General features: G+C 46.9%; 1 protein-coding gene across 1 annotated transcript in view; it reads left to right on the top strand.

Moving 5' to 3' along the window:
- Positions 1–15,596, top strand: part of Ngf (nerve growth factor) — a 50,739-nt gene extending 35,143 nt beyond the window's left edge. Inside the window, exons 2-3 of the mRNA XM_040752139.1 lie at positions 8,821–8,944; positions 14,707–15,596. Coding sequence (XP_040608073.1) covers positions 14,719–15,444 — 726 coding nt within the window. The 5' untranslated portion in view covers positions 8,821–8,944; positions 14,707–14,718 and the 3' untranslated portion in view covers positions 15,445–15,596. The remainder of the gene's footprint in view (positions 1–8,820; positions 8,945–14,706) is intronic.
- The last annotated feature ends 2,231 nt before the right edge of the window (positions 15,597–17,827 follow it).

Here is a 17,827-nt window from a genome sequence, read left to right as displayed (position 1 = left end):
AGAAAAGGTAAAAACAGTTCAAAAGTCCTTAAAGTGCCTACCTTCCTGGGGACCAGGGTGACACTCCTTAAACCAGACATGGGGCATGAGTGGAAGGCCTTAGAGGTGCAGCTCTCTTAGCAGACAGGCCTCGTACCAGGAATTTGGCTAATTCACAGAGAAAGGAGTGAAACGCTAGCAACTGGTTTCCATTACCAGTGTACAATCCCCACCCTCATACAATCGCCACTAGCATACATACATGTGTGCTGGTCTTTCTCTCTCCTTTCTTCATCGTCTCCTGGGTTATAACTAAACAATGAGACAATTGCTCACCCCCCTGGGTTGCATAACATAACCAGTGGCTAGATTGAAGTACAACCTTCTCCACGAAATGCTGGACAAGAACAATAAGCACACTGGAAATAAGAGAGGGGCTTGCTTTGCACAGCACCTGTGTACGCTTCTGCAGGGGAGGCAGGAGGGCCTGTGTCCTAGCTCCTCAGCGCTACACATGCCAGCCCACAAATGTGACATGCTTCTGAGTGCGTATCACCAGAGTGCACCATACCCAGAAATTGTGGGTTCAGACCACATTGTATTTCTCAATATAATGTAAAATGATTCACTTTGGTTGAACAAACTAGAGCAGCTGTGTGAAGAGTTTTCCATTATGTTCAATAAACATTCATTAAATGCCTATAGGACATCCCTGTGGATAAAAATACACCTAAACTCTCAAGAAGTTGGTAACTCAGCAGGAGCCTAAATTTGTCCCAAGCCTCTAATGACTGTGACTCTGACCATGACTCTCTCTGGTGCCTTCTCCTGTGACTCACTTTCCCTCTAAGGCAGCAATTACCCCAAGCAAAGATATTCCTAACCATACCATGTCAGGCACGTTCTAGCAATCATCCCAGGTCACCTTGTTCACGGAACTGCAGCAGTGACTGAAGCAGCTTCCTCCCACTGACTGGGACAGAGCTGAGGAAAAGGCATCATTCTGAAAGCAAGTGTTTCCGTTTCTTACTAAGCGTCCTTCCTGTTGGCAGATGACTGACTGCCACTCACTGCCACGCAGCTGCAAATACTGCTCTGTGGTCTCTCAGTTCCACTGAGCATACACACGGCCAGCCGCCCCAGTCACAACTGTCCCCCTCAGGAGAGGGCCAGATAGGGACATAGAATGGACACTCCACATCATTTCTACACCTAGATCTGCCCAAACTCCGTTGGGCCAAGTGTCATTAGTAATGTTAGAAAGAAGACTAAGTAATATTTGTAGTACTAACTAGTGTTGTGCAGTGGGCTAAGTATTTATTCTGTTAATACTCTCCACTCATGGTGGAAGTGATATTTATTCTGATTCTTTTTTCTGGTAGCACTGAGAGGAAACCAGCCTCGGGTCTCTCAAGAAAAGTGAACTCGAGGCTTTTGCCTCCCTTTGCAGCTAAGGCTACAGACTTACACAGATGCTAGAGTAAGTTAGTTTCCATTTCTCTGAATCTTAATCACACAAACTAGCTCCTTAGGAGCATTAAGATAAGTGTGTGTGTGTGTGTGTGTGTGTGTGTGTGTGTGTGTGTGTGTACACGCACGTGCATATGCATCTGTTTAGATGGAGTGTGGAAAACTGCCCTCCTCTCTGGAATTTCTAATTACCCACAATGCTCTGGGTCTCTGGAGACAGATGCTGTCTGTGGCTCTCTTGTTAGTTCTGGAGTGAATTTCCTCAGTGGAGTTTTCCTTTTGCGCATGTTGTCATGGTCAAATAAACCCTAAAAAGAGAAACACTAGAATATGGGAACTATTCTGAAACATAATTAGATGAGAGTCAAGTGACTTCAGCAGGCAGCAGATTTTCATCACCCCTGACCTTGCTTCCCGAGACCCCGAGTTAGATGAATCTCCTTAACACAGCCCAAGGATGCCCAAGAGCCCTTCTCCAGTATAAACCATTCACAACTTGGGACTGGTGTTGAAGCCAGACACAGGAAATGGCTGAAACAGCACCCCCACACCCCACTCCCAACACCACCAAACACACCCGGGAATCAATTCTTCATTTCGAGTGCTTTCTTAGCCTGGGGTAACTGAGGCGCTTCATGGGTGGCAGGCCTAGGCAGGCCTGGCCGTTATCTATTTCATGCCATGAGTGGGATTTTCTGGGTGTGAAGTCAGCAGACAAGCCAGGAAATGTCTGTGCAGAAGAGTGAGGGGTTCAGGATCAGTGGCAGCTGTCACTCCAGAGTTGTTTGGAAGTGTCCACTGTGATGTATTTGGTCCTGGGCATTTGTGACCCCTGCTTTCTTGAATATGGGGTAACTAATTTTAATCATTCTTGCAGTGAACCCCACAGTCCAGTTTCTTAAATGGAAATGCCCTCACACAGATACTTTACCTGTTAAGGTGGCATTTTGCTAGAATTCACACATCTAAGGATCCTGGCTCTCCACTATCCTTGCCTGATTGAAGGGAGGGCTGCCTGGTCTTTTAAAGGACTTAGAACCCTCCCTGTGTATCTCTTAAGCCCAGATCTTTCCTGATCTTTGCAGAGCTATGGATATTTAGCTTAATTCCTGGAGTTACATCTGACTTGCATTAGAGAGTCATGTGTTGTAACATTTCTCATCCTACTGCTTGGAAAACATGCCACACACTGAGAGGAAAAGACTAGCTGGAGAAGAAGTGAGGACGTGGGCTCCTATAAAGAAAGCAGAATAAAGGGGTCCAGTCTGAGTTAACAGTCGCTGGTCCCGTTAGATTTCATTCGCATCTTCTGTCCCAGGTTGTCATCCATGATCTGTGGTGACCCAGAGACTGTTATTATTGAATATGAATTTAGACTCCAAGCAACCAGAGCCCTCTGTATTCCAAATGCTGCTGCCTGTGCATAGTTAGAACCGTGGAACAGACCAGGAAAAGACCAAAAGCATAGCTGAAATAGATCTTTTTCTTGTGGTTTAAGGATCAGCCAGTTGGAACCAAAGAGATGTTTTCTTAAGGTTGCAGCGAAGTTTGCAAAACCATTGGATTGTTTTTGGCGCTCAAACATAGATTATAGATATATTATTAGTATTACCAAGCCAATGGGCTAGGCTATATGGACCATATTTTGCCGTCCTTTCTTGTAACACTATTCTGCCCTGAGCTTTCTGACCTATAAGGCTGCTTTGTGTTTAGATAGCTTATCTACCACACTAATGCCCCTGTAATTGGTTGCACTTTGAAAGCCTCTCTGAGGCATTGTGCATTACAGAGCTCATGAATTACTACAGTCAGGTGAACGCGATGCAGGCTGTGGGCAGCTGCACACCATAGAAGGCCACTCACAGTCACAGCAAATGTTTTTTTCATGCCAAAGCTGAAGGGCAGCAGACCACAATGACATCTTCTTTGATCTGCTTTGGCTCTGGGGAAATGCTGAGACAGATTTTGTAATTTACTTCAACATCTCCCAGTGAGCCAAAGGGCCAGTTCTCCTTAAGAAATGTGACAAGACACTTGAGAATTGTCAACATCAGGCCATTTGATGGAAAAGAATAACAGTTCTGCTGAACCTTGATGTCTTCCTAAGTCCTTGGTGCCAGATGCACTATTTTCCTATTGGATCTGCCAAAACCACTAAATAGTTAAAAGACATCAAGTCGTCTCAAAGTGGCCCAAACTGAAATTTGTTTAAAAAAGAAGAAAAAAAAAGAACAAATGAACTCCTAGTCAGCAAACCTTACAGTTATATTCCTTCCTAGAAAATGTCTGATTGGGCTAAGAATTAGGAAAACAGATTTACAGCATAAAAGACCTCCAGCTCTCCTCGCTTTGTATGTGGGCTCAGCATAAGAAATGATGGACAGTGGATAAAATTAAGAAAAATGGTTATAGTTACAAAAAAATCACAACATGTTCTTAATGCTTGACCTTAAAGGAGATTTTCTTGCTCAGAACTCCACCAGGTGGAGGATGAAGGAAGCTGGATGCTGTCCCTGGCATCTTGGAACAGTGTAAGCTGCTCTAGGAACTGGTCACTGCTTCTTTGGAGCACATGAGATGTATGGTCCTTTATGTTAACTGCCCCAAAAAAATCTTTGGAAATGAAAAGTGTTAGCCAACAGATCTTGAACTTTTCAGTTCCACTATAGCTCCAACACTGAAGATTTTTCTAAAGCGGCTCCACAAAAAGTAAAAAAGAAGGCCTTCCAATTCTCAGCTTATATCTAGACAGTGAGGGTTGTAAAGACTGCGTTCCCCTAATCTGCTTGGTATAGTCTCATGCTCCCTTGTTGCTTATGAGGTAACTGTGCCTGCACCTGATATTCTCTAAGGTATATTAGTTTCCTGATACTGAATTGCTCTTAGTCGGCTCATCAAAGTCACTGCCAAGCCTCCTCTTCCTCCTGTGCATCAGTGGCTTTGGCTCTGGCTTTATATCTGGATCTCCTAGGGAGCCTTGCAAACGCCTTGTGGGCAAGCAACACTGCAAGCCAGTGAAACAGGCTCCCTAGAGACAGCATGCAGGCAGCATGGTGGGTTTGTCAAGTTGGTCTGATGAGTCAGCTGTGGTCAGGGTTGGAATCACTGCTGCAGAGAACCAGAGCACAGTAGAAAGTAGAAACCAGGGGCTAGATGGAGTTTTCCATAAAAGTCGAGTATGAAGGACCTCAGGGGACATCTGCCACTCCCCATGAATTATCAACAGAAGCAAAGTTGTCCTCAATTACATTTTGATTGGACTTTAACAGTTTGCCATTGATCTAAACTTCCTGATGAGAAATGACTGAAATACTTTTGAGACTTAAAGGTAATGACAAGGGTGAGGGTAGGGAGACGGGGACAGCAATGATCAGAGAACCAGATAAACAACCTTATTTCCAAGGATCTTCAGCAGAGTCCTTCCACCCTCCAGCTCTAGAAGATTCTGGGCTGGGTGCTCATGAGTTCTAAGGTGAGGAGTCCTCTGGAAAGGTGCAGTCCACAGCAGCAGACCATCTCTGAGTTTGTCCTCTTTGGCTTGGGTCTCTCACTCTATGGGGAGTACTTTAGGCAGGGTTCCCTAGTGGGACAGGATAAATAGTATATAAATAGTCCTATTTATGGGGGATTTTGTTAGATTGGTTTACACAATAGGTGCTGGGTAACCCAACGATGCCTGTTTGCAAGAGAGGTAAAGAATCCAGTAACTGCTCGGTCCATGAAGCTTGGACTTCAAGCCAGAAAGTAGGGAAGTTCCCTGGAGAGCCACTGCTACAGAATCCATGTAGAGGCCAACATCTGAAGTCAGCAGAGGGCACGTGGCCGTGATAGACACACTTGCCCTGAAAGGGGAAAGGAAGGCAGGTCTTCCCAGCTGCTGTTTCCTGAACCTCTTCATATCTGGGCCCACTCTAGATAAGTGCCACCCCTATTAAGAACAAATCTCCTGCATCAATTAATCCTCTCTAGAAATCCCCTCACAATGGCACCCAGAGGAACATTTCAATCTCCCAGGTGACTTTCATCCAGACAGGTTGGAGATAGAGGGAGGCCAGCATGCAACCTGATCATTCTTAAACTTAGATGATAAATAATAATGCAATAAACAGGGCTATTAAATCACAAGCTGTCTTGTTTCTAGCACTCAGCACGTGGCCCAGTATTTTGCATTTTTAACAAGTTTTTTAATATTGCAAGTACCTCGCTTTAATGCATCAGACCATGCCAGGGTCTAGCAGAAGCATACCTGATTTCAATAGTATTTCACTGTGTTCTATAAGAAGGAGCATATGGTGCTCTATAGATGAGCTGTGATCTATTTCCATACATTTCTCAAAAGTGTGAGAGCCATCTGATGTCTCCATAAGTAATTATGAGAACAGTTAGGGGTTTAAAAATAGGCGTTCGTGTACTTTGTTTGTCCCTGGTGTATTCACATTAGAAACTGGCAATATTTAAATTGGATTTAATTTTAGAGCTCCAGCCTTTCCTAGGATGAGACTATAGCAACAGCACCTATGAAAATCAGTCAGTATTCTTGGCAGGAAATTCTCTTTCCAGCAGCAAACTGCTGTACCAGCAATGTATGAGAGAAGACCCGGGGCATGGAAGATTCTGGAAGGAGCCTCAAGTAAAGCCGTTAGGCACCACTATGTGTGGTGAGGAGACTGGTGTGCACCGAGGTTACCTGGGCAAGCAACTGTGGATATGTGGCTGGGAAACGTGTGGTCATGTGTACTCCATTCCCCAAGATGGCAAGTCTGAGGAGCTGTGGACTATATGTAATTTAGATTGGCAACATCTCGCTTTCAATCACTTAGATTAGAAGCATCCAATAGTGGAGAATCTAGAATAATTACAGAAAGATACTTTTTCTTTTCTGGTTGTTTCGTGGAGTAAAAGTTTGTGTGTGTGTGTGTGTGTGTGTGTGTGTGTGTGTGTGTGTGTGTGTGTGTGTGTTGTGGGAAGCAAGTGGGCAGGCCACAGCAGTGGGATCACCAAACTTGCTGCCCTCTGCTGATATAAAGGACTGTCACACACTCCTGTCACTCTCCCCAACACTCTAACGTTTGCTAGACCTCCAGCCAGCCCTTGATCCCAAAGGCTGTGTAGTGGTTTTTCTCTCCACTCTTCTGCAATACCCTCCTACTCATGCCAAAGCATCCTGCTCAGATGCCAAAGCATCCTGCTCAGATGTTACCTCCTTCGCAGTGTGTGACTCTGACCAGCCTGAAGGAACAATATGGGGTCCCAGGTCCACTCTGCTTCCCTATCGTAGGTAATGTACACCCTGATTGTCACACTAATTTAAATACTTAGCTTCTGCCAGCCCTTCCTCCCCTCTAGATGATTTGCTATAGGAAATATTGTGTCTTATTTCTCTCCATGTCTCTAGAGCCTAGCACAGTGTCTGCCACAGGGCCTGAAATTTCAGTGTTTAATCGATGAAACTAATGAACTTCAATGTAAGGGTAGGAAAAAACATCGCTTACTCATACTGTCTTAGAATTGCAGAGAACTAAAGTCAGAGCGACCTGAGTTGTCATCTGTTCCAGCAGTTTTTCCTTTAGGTGAAAAACAGAGACATGCAGAGTGATGTCTTATCAAGAATTGGAAGGAATTGGGTCAGGACATGGGACTATGGCTTCCAATCTTGCAACCTGTGTAGTTCAGCCAAGCCCCCAGCAGAAGAGTGGGAATAGATGAGCTTCCCCTTGAGGGATGAGGCCAGTAACCTCACCTCCAAACCCCAGAGCACAAGCAACTCTCCTTCCCCTATACTGAGCTCAACCCTGGAGGGCATTGAGATATCATTTGTCACAGAATCTCTGTTGAAGAGCATTAGAGTCAGGCTTTCTCGATGCCTTAATTCTCAGTTGTGAAAAGGTTTTTCTGTTAGTTTTGAAACACAAAGGGGTGTGTTGAGCAGGGTGGGGAGGGAAGAGGAATGGAAACATCCCAGAAAAATGCTTTCCAACAACACAGAAGCTACCCCAGGGCCCCTCCTACCTCCGCTGCTCCCTGCCCTGTCTTCCCAATCAGGTGGCTTTGGGGGAGGGGCTTCTGTGATGTCTCCTGACAGGGTAAAAAGGGAGCAGTGGAGCAAAGCATGGCTCGAAGAAGGGTTTGTGTGACTTGAAAAAGCACAGACAATAAGGGCAAACGTGTAATTCTTGAACTTTCTTTATAAACTTGCTTCATAGACTTAGTCACTTATCCATTCATCCTTCACAATGGCCTCGTCACTGACCCGCTCAAGGCCCCCACTCCCTCCCTATCAGCCCCAGGGATGCAACTGTAGCTCCTGGCTTTATCCCAATGCTCAGATTGTCCCAGCTCCCTTCCCAGATCTGGTTTTTTCAGCGCAGTTGCTTTGACCTCTCTCTAAGGCTTTGGCATTCACTCTTGCTTCCACCTGGAATGTTCTGCCTTCCACTCCTTGCCAGCTTGAGGGCAGCTTCCTCAAGGAACTCTTCACTTAGCAGGCTGTCTACGTGGCTTCTTATACTCCCATCTTTCTCTCCACACCATACCTGTTCTCTCCATGGGCAGAGTCTGAAGTTACTTATATCAGAGTGTGAAGTCCACAAGAGAGGTCAAGAACTGCCCATTTTATTTACTGCTGTGTCTCTGGCACCAAGAATAGTGTTTGGCACATAGTAGATGCTCAGGAAATGGGTGGATGGATGGATGGATGGATGGAGCACCTGCATCTATCAGGTTGACAGAAGTAAGAGGAAAACAGTGGCTCTAGAAGCTATAAATTAAGCATAATATTTTTTTTCTCGTTGTGTTATTGCTATAGCTTCTGATTTCTGAAATTTGACTTTCAATGCAGTACCCTAAGACCCCTGACGTGTCTCAGTGAGAGATCCAAGTGATGTGTCAAGTAGTCAGTTTGTCCCATTCCCACTGCTTATCTTGTATTTCTGTCACAGAATTGGCTTGTTTTTGAACTGCCGGGACCTTTGCATTTATCATATTGCATCACCAAAGCTGGATGGAGCTGTGCTTAGACTGTGTGCAAAATAATTTTTACTTTAATTTAGGCATCACTGGAGCAGAACTCCAGTATGGATCTGGAAGCTACTACACTAGGGGCAGTTCCACTGTGGACTGTGTCCAGGTGGAAACTAGTAAAAGTATCACTGCAGGGCCATGTGAGACTAGAGCTATGTAAGCCCAGGGCTCTGGATATCTTGGCCACTGGACTGTTGCTCCTTCTTGATCACCAATGTTGCTAAAATAGTGGAATTATGGAAATAGAGCTTGCTATATTGGTACATTCCTTCCCCTGTGTGTGGGATTCAAGTGTCTACCTATGTGCTAGGGAGTCTGGTAAGTTGTCTAATGTCAGCTCTCCCCCCACAGAGTTCTGGCCTGTGGTCGTGCAGTCCAGGGGCCTGGATGGCATGCTGGACCCAAGCTCACCTCAGTGTCTGGGCCCACTAAAGGCTTTGCCAAGGACACAGCTTTCTATCCTGGCCACTCTGAGGTAAGTGTCTATGGGACAGCCACATTCCTGGAGCTTCTAGCTCTGCAACTGCTATGCTTGGGAGCTCCCAGGGAAACATGGCTGGAAAATCTTCATAGGTTGTGGAAGGGGAATCAGACCTGATGGGGCAGAAGGGCCAAGGCCAAGGCTCTTAGTGACACTGCTACAGTTGGAGCTTTTCAAAGGAGTCCTTTTGCTCTGTGGCTTATAGGGACACATTAAGAGTCACATAACACAAGCACTTGAGTAGACAGACAACATCAGACAGACCCTCCAAACACTCCCTAGAGTAGTCCAAGCAGGTGACCTTGTAAGGTAGAAAGTCTGTGGTCACTCTTTGTGCCTGACTGGGAAGTGCAGGGAAGAGTTCTATACTGGACACTGGCAGGCCTGGCTCTACATTCTACTTTACCAGGTGTCCAGGACCAAGTGATGTGATCCCCATGTCTTCTGTTCCCTCAGCCATAAAATGGAGTGAGCACAGCCCCTCTCTCGGGTGGTTTTGATGACTGATGAGACATAAAATGTGACTCTGGAACTCAGGCCAGCACATTCTCTCCCCCATGCCCATAGTTCACACACCTGCCCTGAAGAATGCCAGCTAACCACAGGGTCTAGAGCTTTCTAAAACTCTCTGGCCACATGTCACCATCATGGCCATATGATACACTTTTTGACAAAGACTTGCTTGGATCAGGATCACAGATATCTGCATGACGCTGGGAACCCTGAGATGCCAGGCATAAACACAGTCAAACATCAGGGTGCTCCCTTGTGTCCAGATTTGTGGTACCTTGGAGGCAGAGCTCATAATCTGATAATTTCATTTGAGAGAGTATGTGCATCTCAGGATGCCCTATCAATCACCAAGTGTAAGTTGTCTGAAGCCCCCCTCCTCAAAAAGATGCAATGGCTGAACAACAGGGTGATCCTGGTACATACTGGCTACATTACCCCAAATCAATCAGCCTCCCTAAGGCTAGTCTAGTAACTCAAAATGTGTCCTCCAGATCAGCACCAATCATCTGTCACTTGTCTAACATGTTTCTTCTACCCCTAAGTCTAGAGAATCAACAATTCCACAAGTAGACGAAGCTGTCCAGTTTAACAGACCTCCAGGTGCATATGATGCCTGGAAGTTTGATGGCCTAGACTTCAGTATCTGATGTCATTTCCAATCTGTGCCTTCTCCTCATGAGTGCTGCGTGGGCCATGCCAGAACTCTGTTTTGTCACTGCTCGCCTGTGTTCATCCCAGGACACTTCAGGGATCCCTCCCTAGGGAGTTATGGAGGCACAGAATTCCTTTTAAACTCCATGCAGGCTCCAACAGCTGAGAACTCCTAAGTCTTAATGTAGAGGCTGGAAGCCAATTTACATTTAGAGTAGAGGCTAAGCATAAAGCAAGAAGCAACCTCCTGACTCCCTGTCAGATTGTAACCAGCAAGATGGAGGAGGCTGGATTTCCTAGGTCAAAAGAATTTCCTCTCTGGCCAACAACTGGTGAACCAGGTTCACAGATCTGATTTCTAGCCCAGAAACTGTGATTAGCTCTTGACACCTTTCTCTAAGACAGATTTACCTTCCTCCCGTCTATAACATACCCTGCAGGCCTGACTGGTTGGCAGGCCTCCTAGCAACTGGAGACAAGGACTAGTTAGGATCAACTATTCAGCTCTGTCTGGCAGCTTCATCACCTAGTCACGTAGGGCCAGACCTGTGTAAAGATTATTCTCCTGTATAGGAACATCTCCTACCATGAGGGTGAATGCTGTTAATCCACAGAACATTCTGCTTGCCAGAGACAGGGTCCTGATGGAGGCTGCGTCAAAGTCACCCTGAGGACAGTCTCTTCTTTCCCAATCACTTACCTTCCATTATGGATAGGAGTGTGACAAAATGAAGAACATTTACACCTGAACATGTTCTTCACGTGAGCCCTAGCTGCTCTCCCCAGCTCAATGTCCCACTTGGACATGTGCCATGAAGCTACTTGGAGGGTTGTCATCTGCTCAGGACACAGTCTTTACAGGTTGATATAAATAAATCAACCCCCCGGGGTGGCTCAATTCATTCAAGAAGAGAATGCTCCTTCCTACCCTGTGCATTGTGTCGCTGGAATGGGAATTGTGTATTTACTGATGACTATAAGACTTTTCTAATGATTTCTAAAGATTATAGGAACACAGCATTATAAGTAAATCAATATGGTTTCCCTAAATTGCATTTTAATAAACAGATCTACTTGAGACATTTTCAACTCTTAATGAACTGTCTGTCCAGAATGCAAATCTCTATTGCCATTGAAGGATCATGGGTACCACATGGTGGCCCAACAGCAAATGCACAGATATCATTAGACCTTAAAACATCACAGAGTCTGTTATGTAGAATGGGCACTGCTAAACAGAGTAGAAAACTTGATAATTCCTTCAAAGTCAGGGTTTATAGACACCTTAAATGTCGAGAAGGAACTCAGAAGAAAGAGGCATCACCACACCTGGTGGTTTCTGGAGGTGGAGATGCCATAGAAAAGAGCAATGAGCAGACAGTTTTCTGTCTATGAGGTCCCCTCTCCCCACCGCTATCAGAGAAGAGAACACATCTACCATAAGACAGTATACTGGGTTCCCTGCCTAGAGTCAGGTGCTATTGGAGAGATGGATATTGGGAGACAACAGGATGGATTCTGACAGAAGATATGGGGAGCACAAAGGGTCCAGTGGGTACAGAAGGAGCATACATGGAGGGAGGAGCCCAAAGTGAGGGCAATGGTGGCTTAGCACAGGGCGGGAGTAGGCCCGGAGCTCTTGTGCCTGGAATGAAGAAAGGTGATGTAACTGAAGGAGGTGGGGCTGTTGCCAGGCTCAGCCATCCATTCAGATCCATAGACAAGGGCTCACCACTGGTTGCTTTGATCAAGGTCATGAGGCCAGAGCAACGCATTAAGAAGCGTTAAGACTTCCCATTAAGGGAAGTCAGGGGAGACAGCACTGGAATAAGAGAGATGAAGATCCAGAACATCAGGTAGGAGGTCCCACACCCTGAACCAGGGACACAGAAGTGAGATGGGAAATCTCAAGGAATGCTACTCCGGAGAACTCAAAAGACCACTCAGAAGACAAGGTGAAGGGCTAGGAACACAGTGCAGGATGAGCCAAGGTTTGTAGCTGGCAAATGAAGGCAAAATGGTCCTAGTATTTATAAAAGCAAAATGTGAAGATCTATTTATGAGAACAAGAAACAGGAGCAATGGAGAGAGTGACTGTAGAACTATTTTGGAAGGCACAAAGTGGTCCAACACTGGGCTGCTACAATTGATACAGAAGACAAAGATGGGATGATGGCCGGATGGAGCATGAAGACTTTGTTCAGCCATGTCTTGTACTGAGACTGCCAATATCTATGGAGAGGTACTGTCAGGAAGGTGGGGGTCCAGAGATGTAGCTACAGGCATCAGCAGTCCCCTCAGGAGAGGATGAGCTTCCCCAGCAGAGGCCGCAGGAGGAGATCATGGGAACCATGGAAGTCTGCAGGAGGAGACCATTGGAACCATGGAGCAGAGCAAGGCAGGCTTTATTTCTATTGAAACCCTACCCTCTAGTCAACTTTCTTTCAGTTCCCGATCCAGTTCTAACAGGTGTTAGCAATTTGCGTATAAAAGTATGGATTTCAGTTCTGTGTCTTCTGCCTTAACTCACCTGATGAAAGATAACGTGTACTGAGAAGAAAGGAGTGAGACAGGAAAAGGAGCAAACATAAAAGGCTGGATTAGCTGCCAAAAGAATGATCAATCCTCTAAGAGTTGGCAAGACAATTATCAGCCAGACCTTTGGCCACCAGATGTGATAGGGGAATCAAAAACTCAGGTGTAGTGCCCCATCCTCTGCACGGGTGGCTGGAGAAGTGGAGGGACAAAAACATTCTTCAAACGAACCCAACGGAAAAGAATGTGGTTGTTTCCTTCTTGGATCCCACCAAGAAGCACAGTATCGTATGGAATTTACTGGCTGAATGCTGACTGGAAGGCCGGCCGTGTGTAGCCTTGGGCACCCTCAAAAGGACCTGTGTCTATAGCAGAAAGCAAACAAAGGGGGGAGTTTCTCTGACACCTCCATTCAATATTGTCCTCGTCCTCCTTATGTTTCTTGAGAAGCTGTAACATTCCAGGCATTTCACATGGTCATGCAGTGCCTGAAATGGAAGTCATGTGAATGAATACCCATGTCACCAGGTGAAGGTAACACAGTATGGCGTGGGAGATGAGAAAGATGTTCACATAGTGATGGAGAAACCTGCCACCCAGGTGGGTTAGATATGGCTCTGCCCTCTAAGACTGCACAGCCAGGAAGTGGACAAGCCCAAATCACGCTGTAAAGAAGTCTGAGAGAGGAAGAGCAATATGTTATGAAGGCCCAGGCATGGGAGGTGCTCGGAGAGTGAGCGGCCAGCAGTAGAACTGAAAAAGACAAAGTCCTTGTCTTAAAGAGAGAATCAACACAACCTGGAAAATAGTGTTTAATGCCCACAAGGAAACCAGGGTGCAATAGATTAAATGGCTTTTTTTTCCTGCTAACAAGTATTTGGGCTGGATATCCAAAGTTTTTTCAGATCTGATGCTAAGGCTCTTTGCTCATTTTATAGATTTAGCAGGAAAGAATAGACACACATGCATGCAGACACATACATACCCACATAGAGAGACAGAGGCAGGCAGACAGACAGACAGACAGAACATTTATGCTAGAGTTATCAGAGAAAGCTTCAAGAAGTGGGAAATATACAAACTAGGCTGAAAGCATAGAGGAGGAAGCAAAATGACCCATCAGTGCAGGAAGATGAGAGAAAGGATAGAATTGGGGGCTTGGAAGTCACTGTATAGGAGACTGCTCTGGGTCAACCGGGATCTGGAGGAGCTTCACAGAGGAGGTCACCTGTGATCTGCATCTGCAGATGTGGATTGGTGCTCAGCATGGGAAGGATACTAGTCCCCAGAGCAGAGCTGACTCTAGTACTGCCCAGGGTGAGCCCGGGAGAGCCTGGCGTTTGTTCTCTGCTCACCCAAAAGCAAGCAATAAAGAGAGGACTTGCTTAAAAACTGAAAGAGCTAATGGAAGGAGGATGGAAGACGAGCAGAATAGCTTGGTGAGGGATCTTTTGGATCCTCCTTCTGGTCTACCTTCTGGCGTGGCTTTAAGCCTGTTAGTTGATTCCCTGTGGGTGGCTTCCTTATATGTGAAAGAAAGATGGCAGTTCCTAACCAGAATGGTCCCCAGCGTCTTCAGTTCAGTGTGGTACTTTTTGGAAAAGTACCTAGTCTTCTGGTTCAGAGCTGCTGTGTGAAGGTAAAAAAAAAAAAAAAATCAGTGCTGGGGCTTCGGGACATGTTCCCTGCAGTGCTTCCAGAACCTTCCCAAGGGAATCACATTCAGGATGCAGGCAACAGCTGGCAGTCAGAGAGCCCAAAGGACTCTGTGAGGGAGACTCCAAGTTCTTAGGCAGGATTTCAAGGGCCCTGATGCTTCTCAGAACAGAACCACCACACAGGCTGCTCTGGCTAATGCCAGTCATGCCAGTGTGATGCTGCCAACATGCCTTCTCCCTCTCCCAAGTGCTATACTTATGCTTCCAGATCTCCTCACCAGTATCCCACCAGGGCAGCATCCTGGCATCCTCTTGGGAGGGCCCCAGCAAGGGAGCCCCATGCTATCCTGACAGTGCTTAGGCTGCTCCCGAGTAACCTATCTGTCTTTGTCATTCCAGGTGCATAGCGTAATGTCCATGTTGTTCTACACTCTGATCACAGCTTTTTTGATCGGCGTACAGGCAGAACCATACACAGACAGCAATGTCCCAGAAGGAGACTCCGTCCCCCAAGCCCACTGGACTAAACTTCAGCATTCCCTTGACACAGCCCTCCGCAGAGCCCGCAGCGCCCCTGCTGCATCAATAGCGGCCCGTGTGACCGGGCAGACCCGCAACATCACTGTGGACCCCAGACTGTTTAAGAAACGGAGACTCCGTTCACCCCGTGTGCTGTTTAGCACCCAGCCCCCACCCACCTCTGCGGACACTCTGGATCTGGACTTCCAGGCCCATGGTACAATCTCCTTCAACAGGACTCACAGGAGCAAGCGCTCATCCTCCCACCCGGTCTTCCACATGGGGGAGTTCTCGGTGTGTGACAGTGTCAGTGTGTGGGTTGGGGATAAGACCACAGCCACGGACATCAAAGGCAAGGAGGTGACAGTACTGGGCGAGGTGAACATTAACAACAGTGTATTCAAACAGTACTTTTTTGAGACCAAGTGCCGAGCCCCCAATCCCGTTGAGAGTGGATGCCGGGGCATTGACTCCAAGCACTGGAACTCATACTGCACCACAACCCACACTTTTGTCAAGGCGTTGACCACAGACGACAAGCAGGCTGCTTGGAGGTTCATCCGGATAGACACAGCCTGTGTGTGTGTGCTCAGCAGAAAGGCTGCAAGAAGAGGTTGACCTGCCTGCAGCCCCCTTCCCCACCTGCCCCTCCACACCCTCCTGGGCCCCTCCCTACCTCAGCCTGTAAATTATTTTAAATTATAAGGACTGCATGGTAATTTATCGTTTATACAATTTTAAAAATCATTATTTATTAAATTTTCAAAGCATCCTGTGTACCTACACGTGAGTTCCTTTTCTCAGTAAGAACACCCACAGGTTTTGGGAGAGTGCCGAATGAACTGTCCCCAGCCTCTCCTGGCTCCAAAGCCCATTTGTAACCCTTACTCCCAGCCAGCACTGCTCCAGGGCAGGCTAACTGGTTTCAGACACTACCCTGTGTGCAGCATGATTAGCAAGGGAAGTTGGCCTGCAGGCTCTGGTCTGCATTCCAGAGCCAAGTCTACCAAATCCTGGGATTATCTGCTGCACAGCATGGACCCATGAGCCTTGATTACCTGGAGGAGCTTGAGGAGGGAGGGTAGTTGAGATTGGTCAGAAAGCAGGTTGCTATGTGCACAGGCCGCCTCCCACCTCTGAGAGGACCAGGCTGGTCTTCAGAGGATACTGGGGACTCCCTGTGTGGGTAAGTGGAGGCCTCTTGGAAGGCCTTCTGGCTGCTTACTGTCAGGTGAGCAGTCTGAAGGAGCTGTAACAAAATCATCTCCTGAGGCCTGTCATGGCAGATCTGATTTCATGTTAAGATTACCTTAGCATGATGGCTGCTTCTCCGCTATTCCCCTGTGACTTCCTGCAGAAAGGCATCCCTACCCCCAGAAAGCGGTAAGGCTTCCAAACTTCTTACCACCCACCAACAGCTCGAGCAGCAACTGTCGGTGGCCTAGCACCCCAGCATCTGCTTCCAACTAGAAAGCCAGTAACCGGTCAAAAGTGAACTTTTGAAAACTTTCATTCTTCCTGAGATGTTTTCCACACGTGATCAGAACTAGCTGGGACCACAAGACCTGTAGAGATGGGGTTGGTGTAGAGCAAAGACAAAAGTAGTAAGACTAACACAAATAAGCCCAGGAAGATGGAGATGAGAGGGACCAAGTCGGGTGGGCAAGCTGCTTTCTGCTCCTCAAATAGGAAACAGAAAGACAGAATGTGCTCAAGACCACTGGTACGGCCCAGGTCTATGTAGTCACCATCTCCTTCATCCTGTTTTGCTGTTGTTATTGCTTCCCTCAAGCCTCACTTTTGTCCCTAGTATAGAAAACATCACACAGGGATGTTTGACCATACCTCTCCTCCAAAACTGATAATGCCTACTCTGGGTTTTAAAATTAATCCCAAATTGTCCATTGACTATGAAAGGAACAGGTTGCATTCATTTCCTCTGCAACCATCACTGTCCTGCCCCACCTCCACTCTCATTCAACCAGGGCGAGTTGGAAACCCAGAGAGCTTTGGAATGAGAACCATTTGATTAGGGTAAAAGTGTGATGAAATAGGCTGGTCTTTCCTATCACAGCTACTGCAATTGGAATAAAGATTTAAGTTCAAGAAACACAAACCAGAACATTCTGTGCTGAGACGCTTTGTCAGATAAAGGGAGTCCTCCCTCTGGCCTGTGTCTGTGGGTTTTGCAGGATTCCTGTTCCATGGCCTCAGAAGTCCCAGGCCCCTCTTGTGAACAGATAGATTATATAAGTCTTTCTCTTAGGGGCATGCAGACGTGCTAAGTCCTCGATGTGAAGTCAGTGATGGTGAGGAAGGCACTCTGGAAGCTTCTAGGCAGAGCAGCTGTGCCTCTAAGTGGCTACACTAGCAAAGCCACACGTAGAGAGCCATGCCCAGTGCTGTCAGACTCTTTGGGATATCTAAAGAGCGCCATTGGCTCCCCTGGCCTACGTGGCACCTCAGTCTCTAACGAAGAGCCGTTGAGGGCACCCCATTCTCAGGAAAGACGTTCTACAGTTACTGGTAGAAACAGGCCCCTGCCACCACAGCACCACGGCTCCCCCAACAGCGAACTGCTCTCTAGATAAACACTGCAGTCACAATGCAGAAGCCAGTGTTTTCACACAGCGCAAGGGGCTATCAGTTTGGCTGGTCAGGGTGTAAGCAGTCCAAACCCACCCCAGGCCAGGACATCTCCACAGCTTGAACTCTTCCCCTGTGTGTGGGGAGTTCCAGCTAGCAGTCTATCTTGGCTTTCCTGAGAGGTCACTACATGGCCAGGGTCCCAACCTCTTGAGCATAAGCAAAAGGCAGCTCCAAATAGCTCATTGTGTTCCTGGCGAAGCAGTGGCCCATCCCATGTTTGCCCTCCCTTTCTTCCTAAGATTTTTCTACCTCGGTTTCCCTCTTCTCCTTGGCACCTTCTTCCATCTGAAGACATCCTCCAACCTGCCACAGAAAACTAGCATAAACCCGCTGTCCCCTCTGCTGACCCAGT

Source organism: Mesocricetus auratus, unplaced genomic scaffold (genome assembly GCF_017639785.1).
Source record: "Mesocricetus auratus isolate SY011 unplaced genomic scaffold, BCM_Maur_2.0 Super-Scaffold_100009, whole genome shotgun sequence".
Taxonomy (NCBI): Eukaryota; Metazoa; Chordata; class Mammalia; order Rodentia; family Cricetidae; genus Mesocricetus; species Mesocricetus auratus.
The sequence above is the reverse complement of the archived record's forward strand: the minus strand, read 5'-3'. Positions and strand labels throughout refer to the sequence as shown.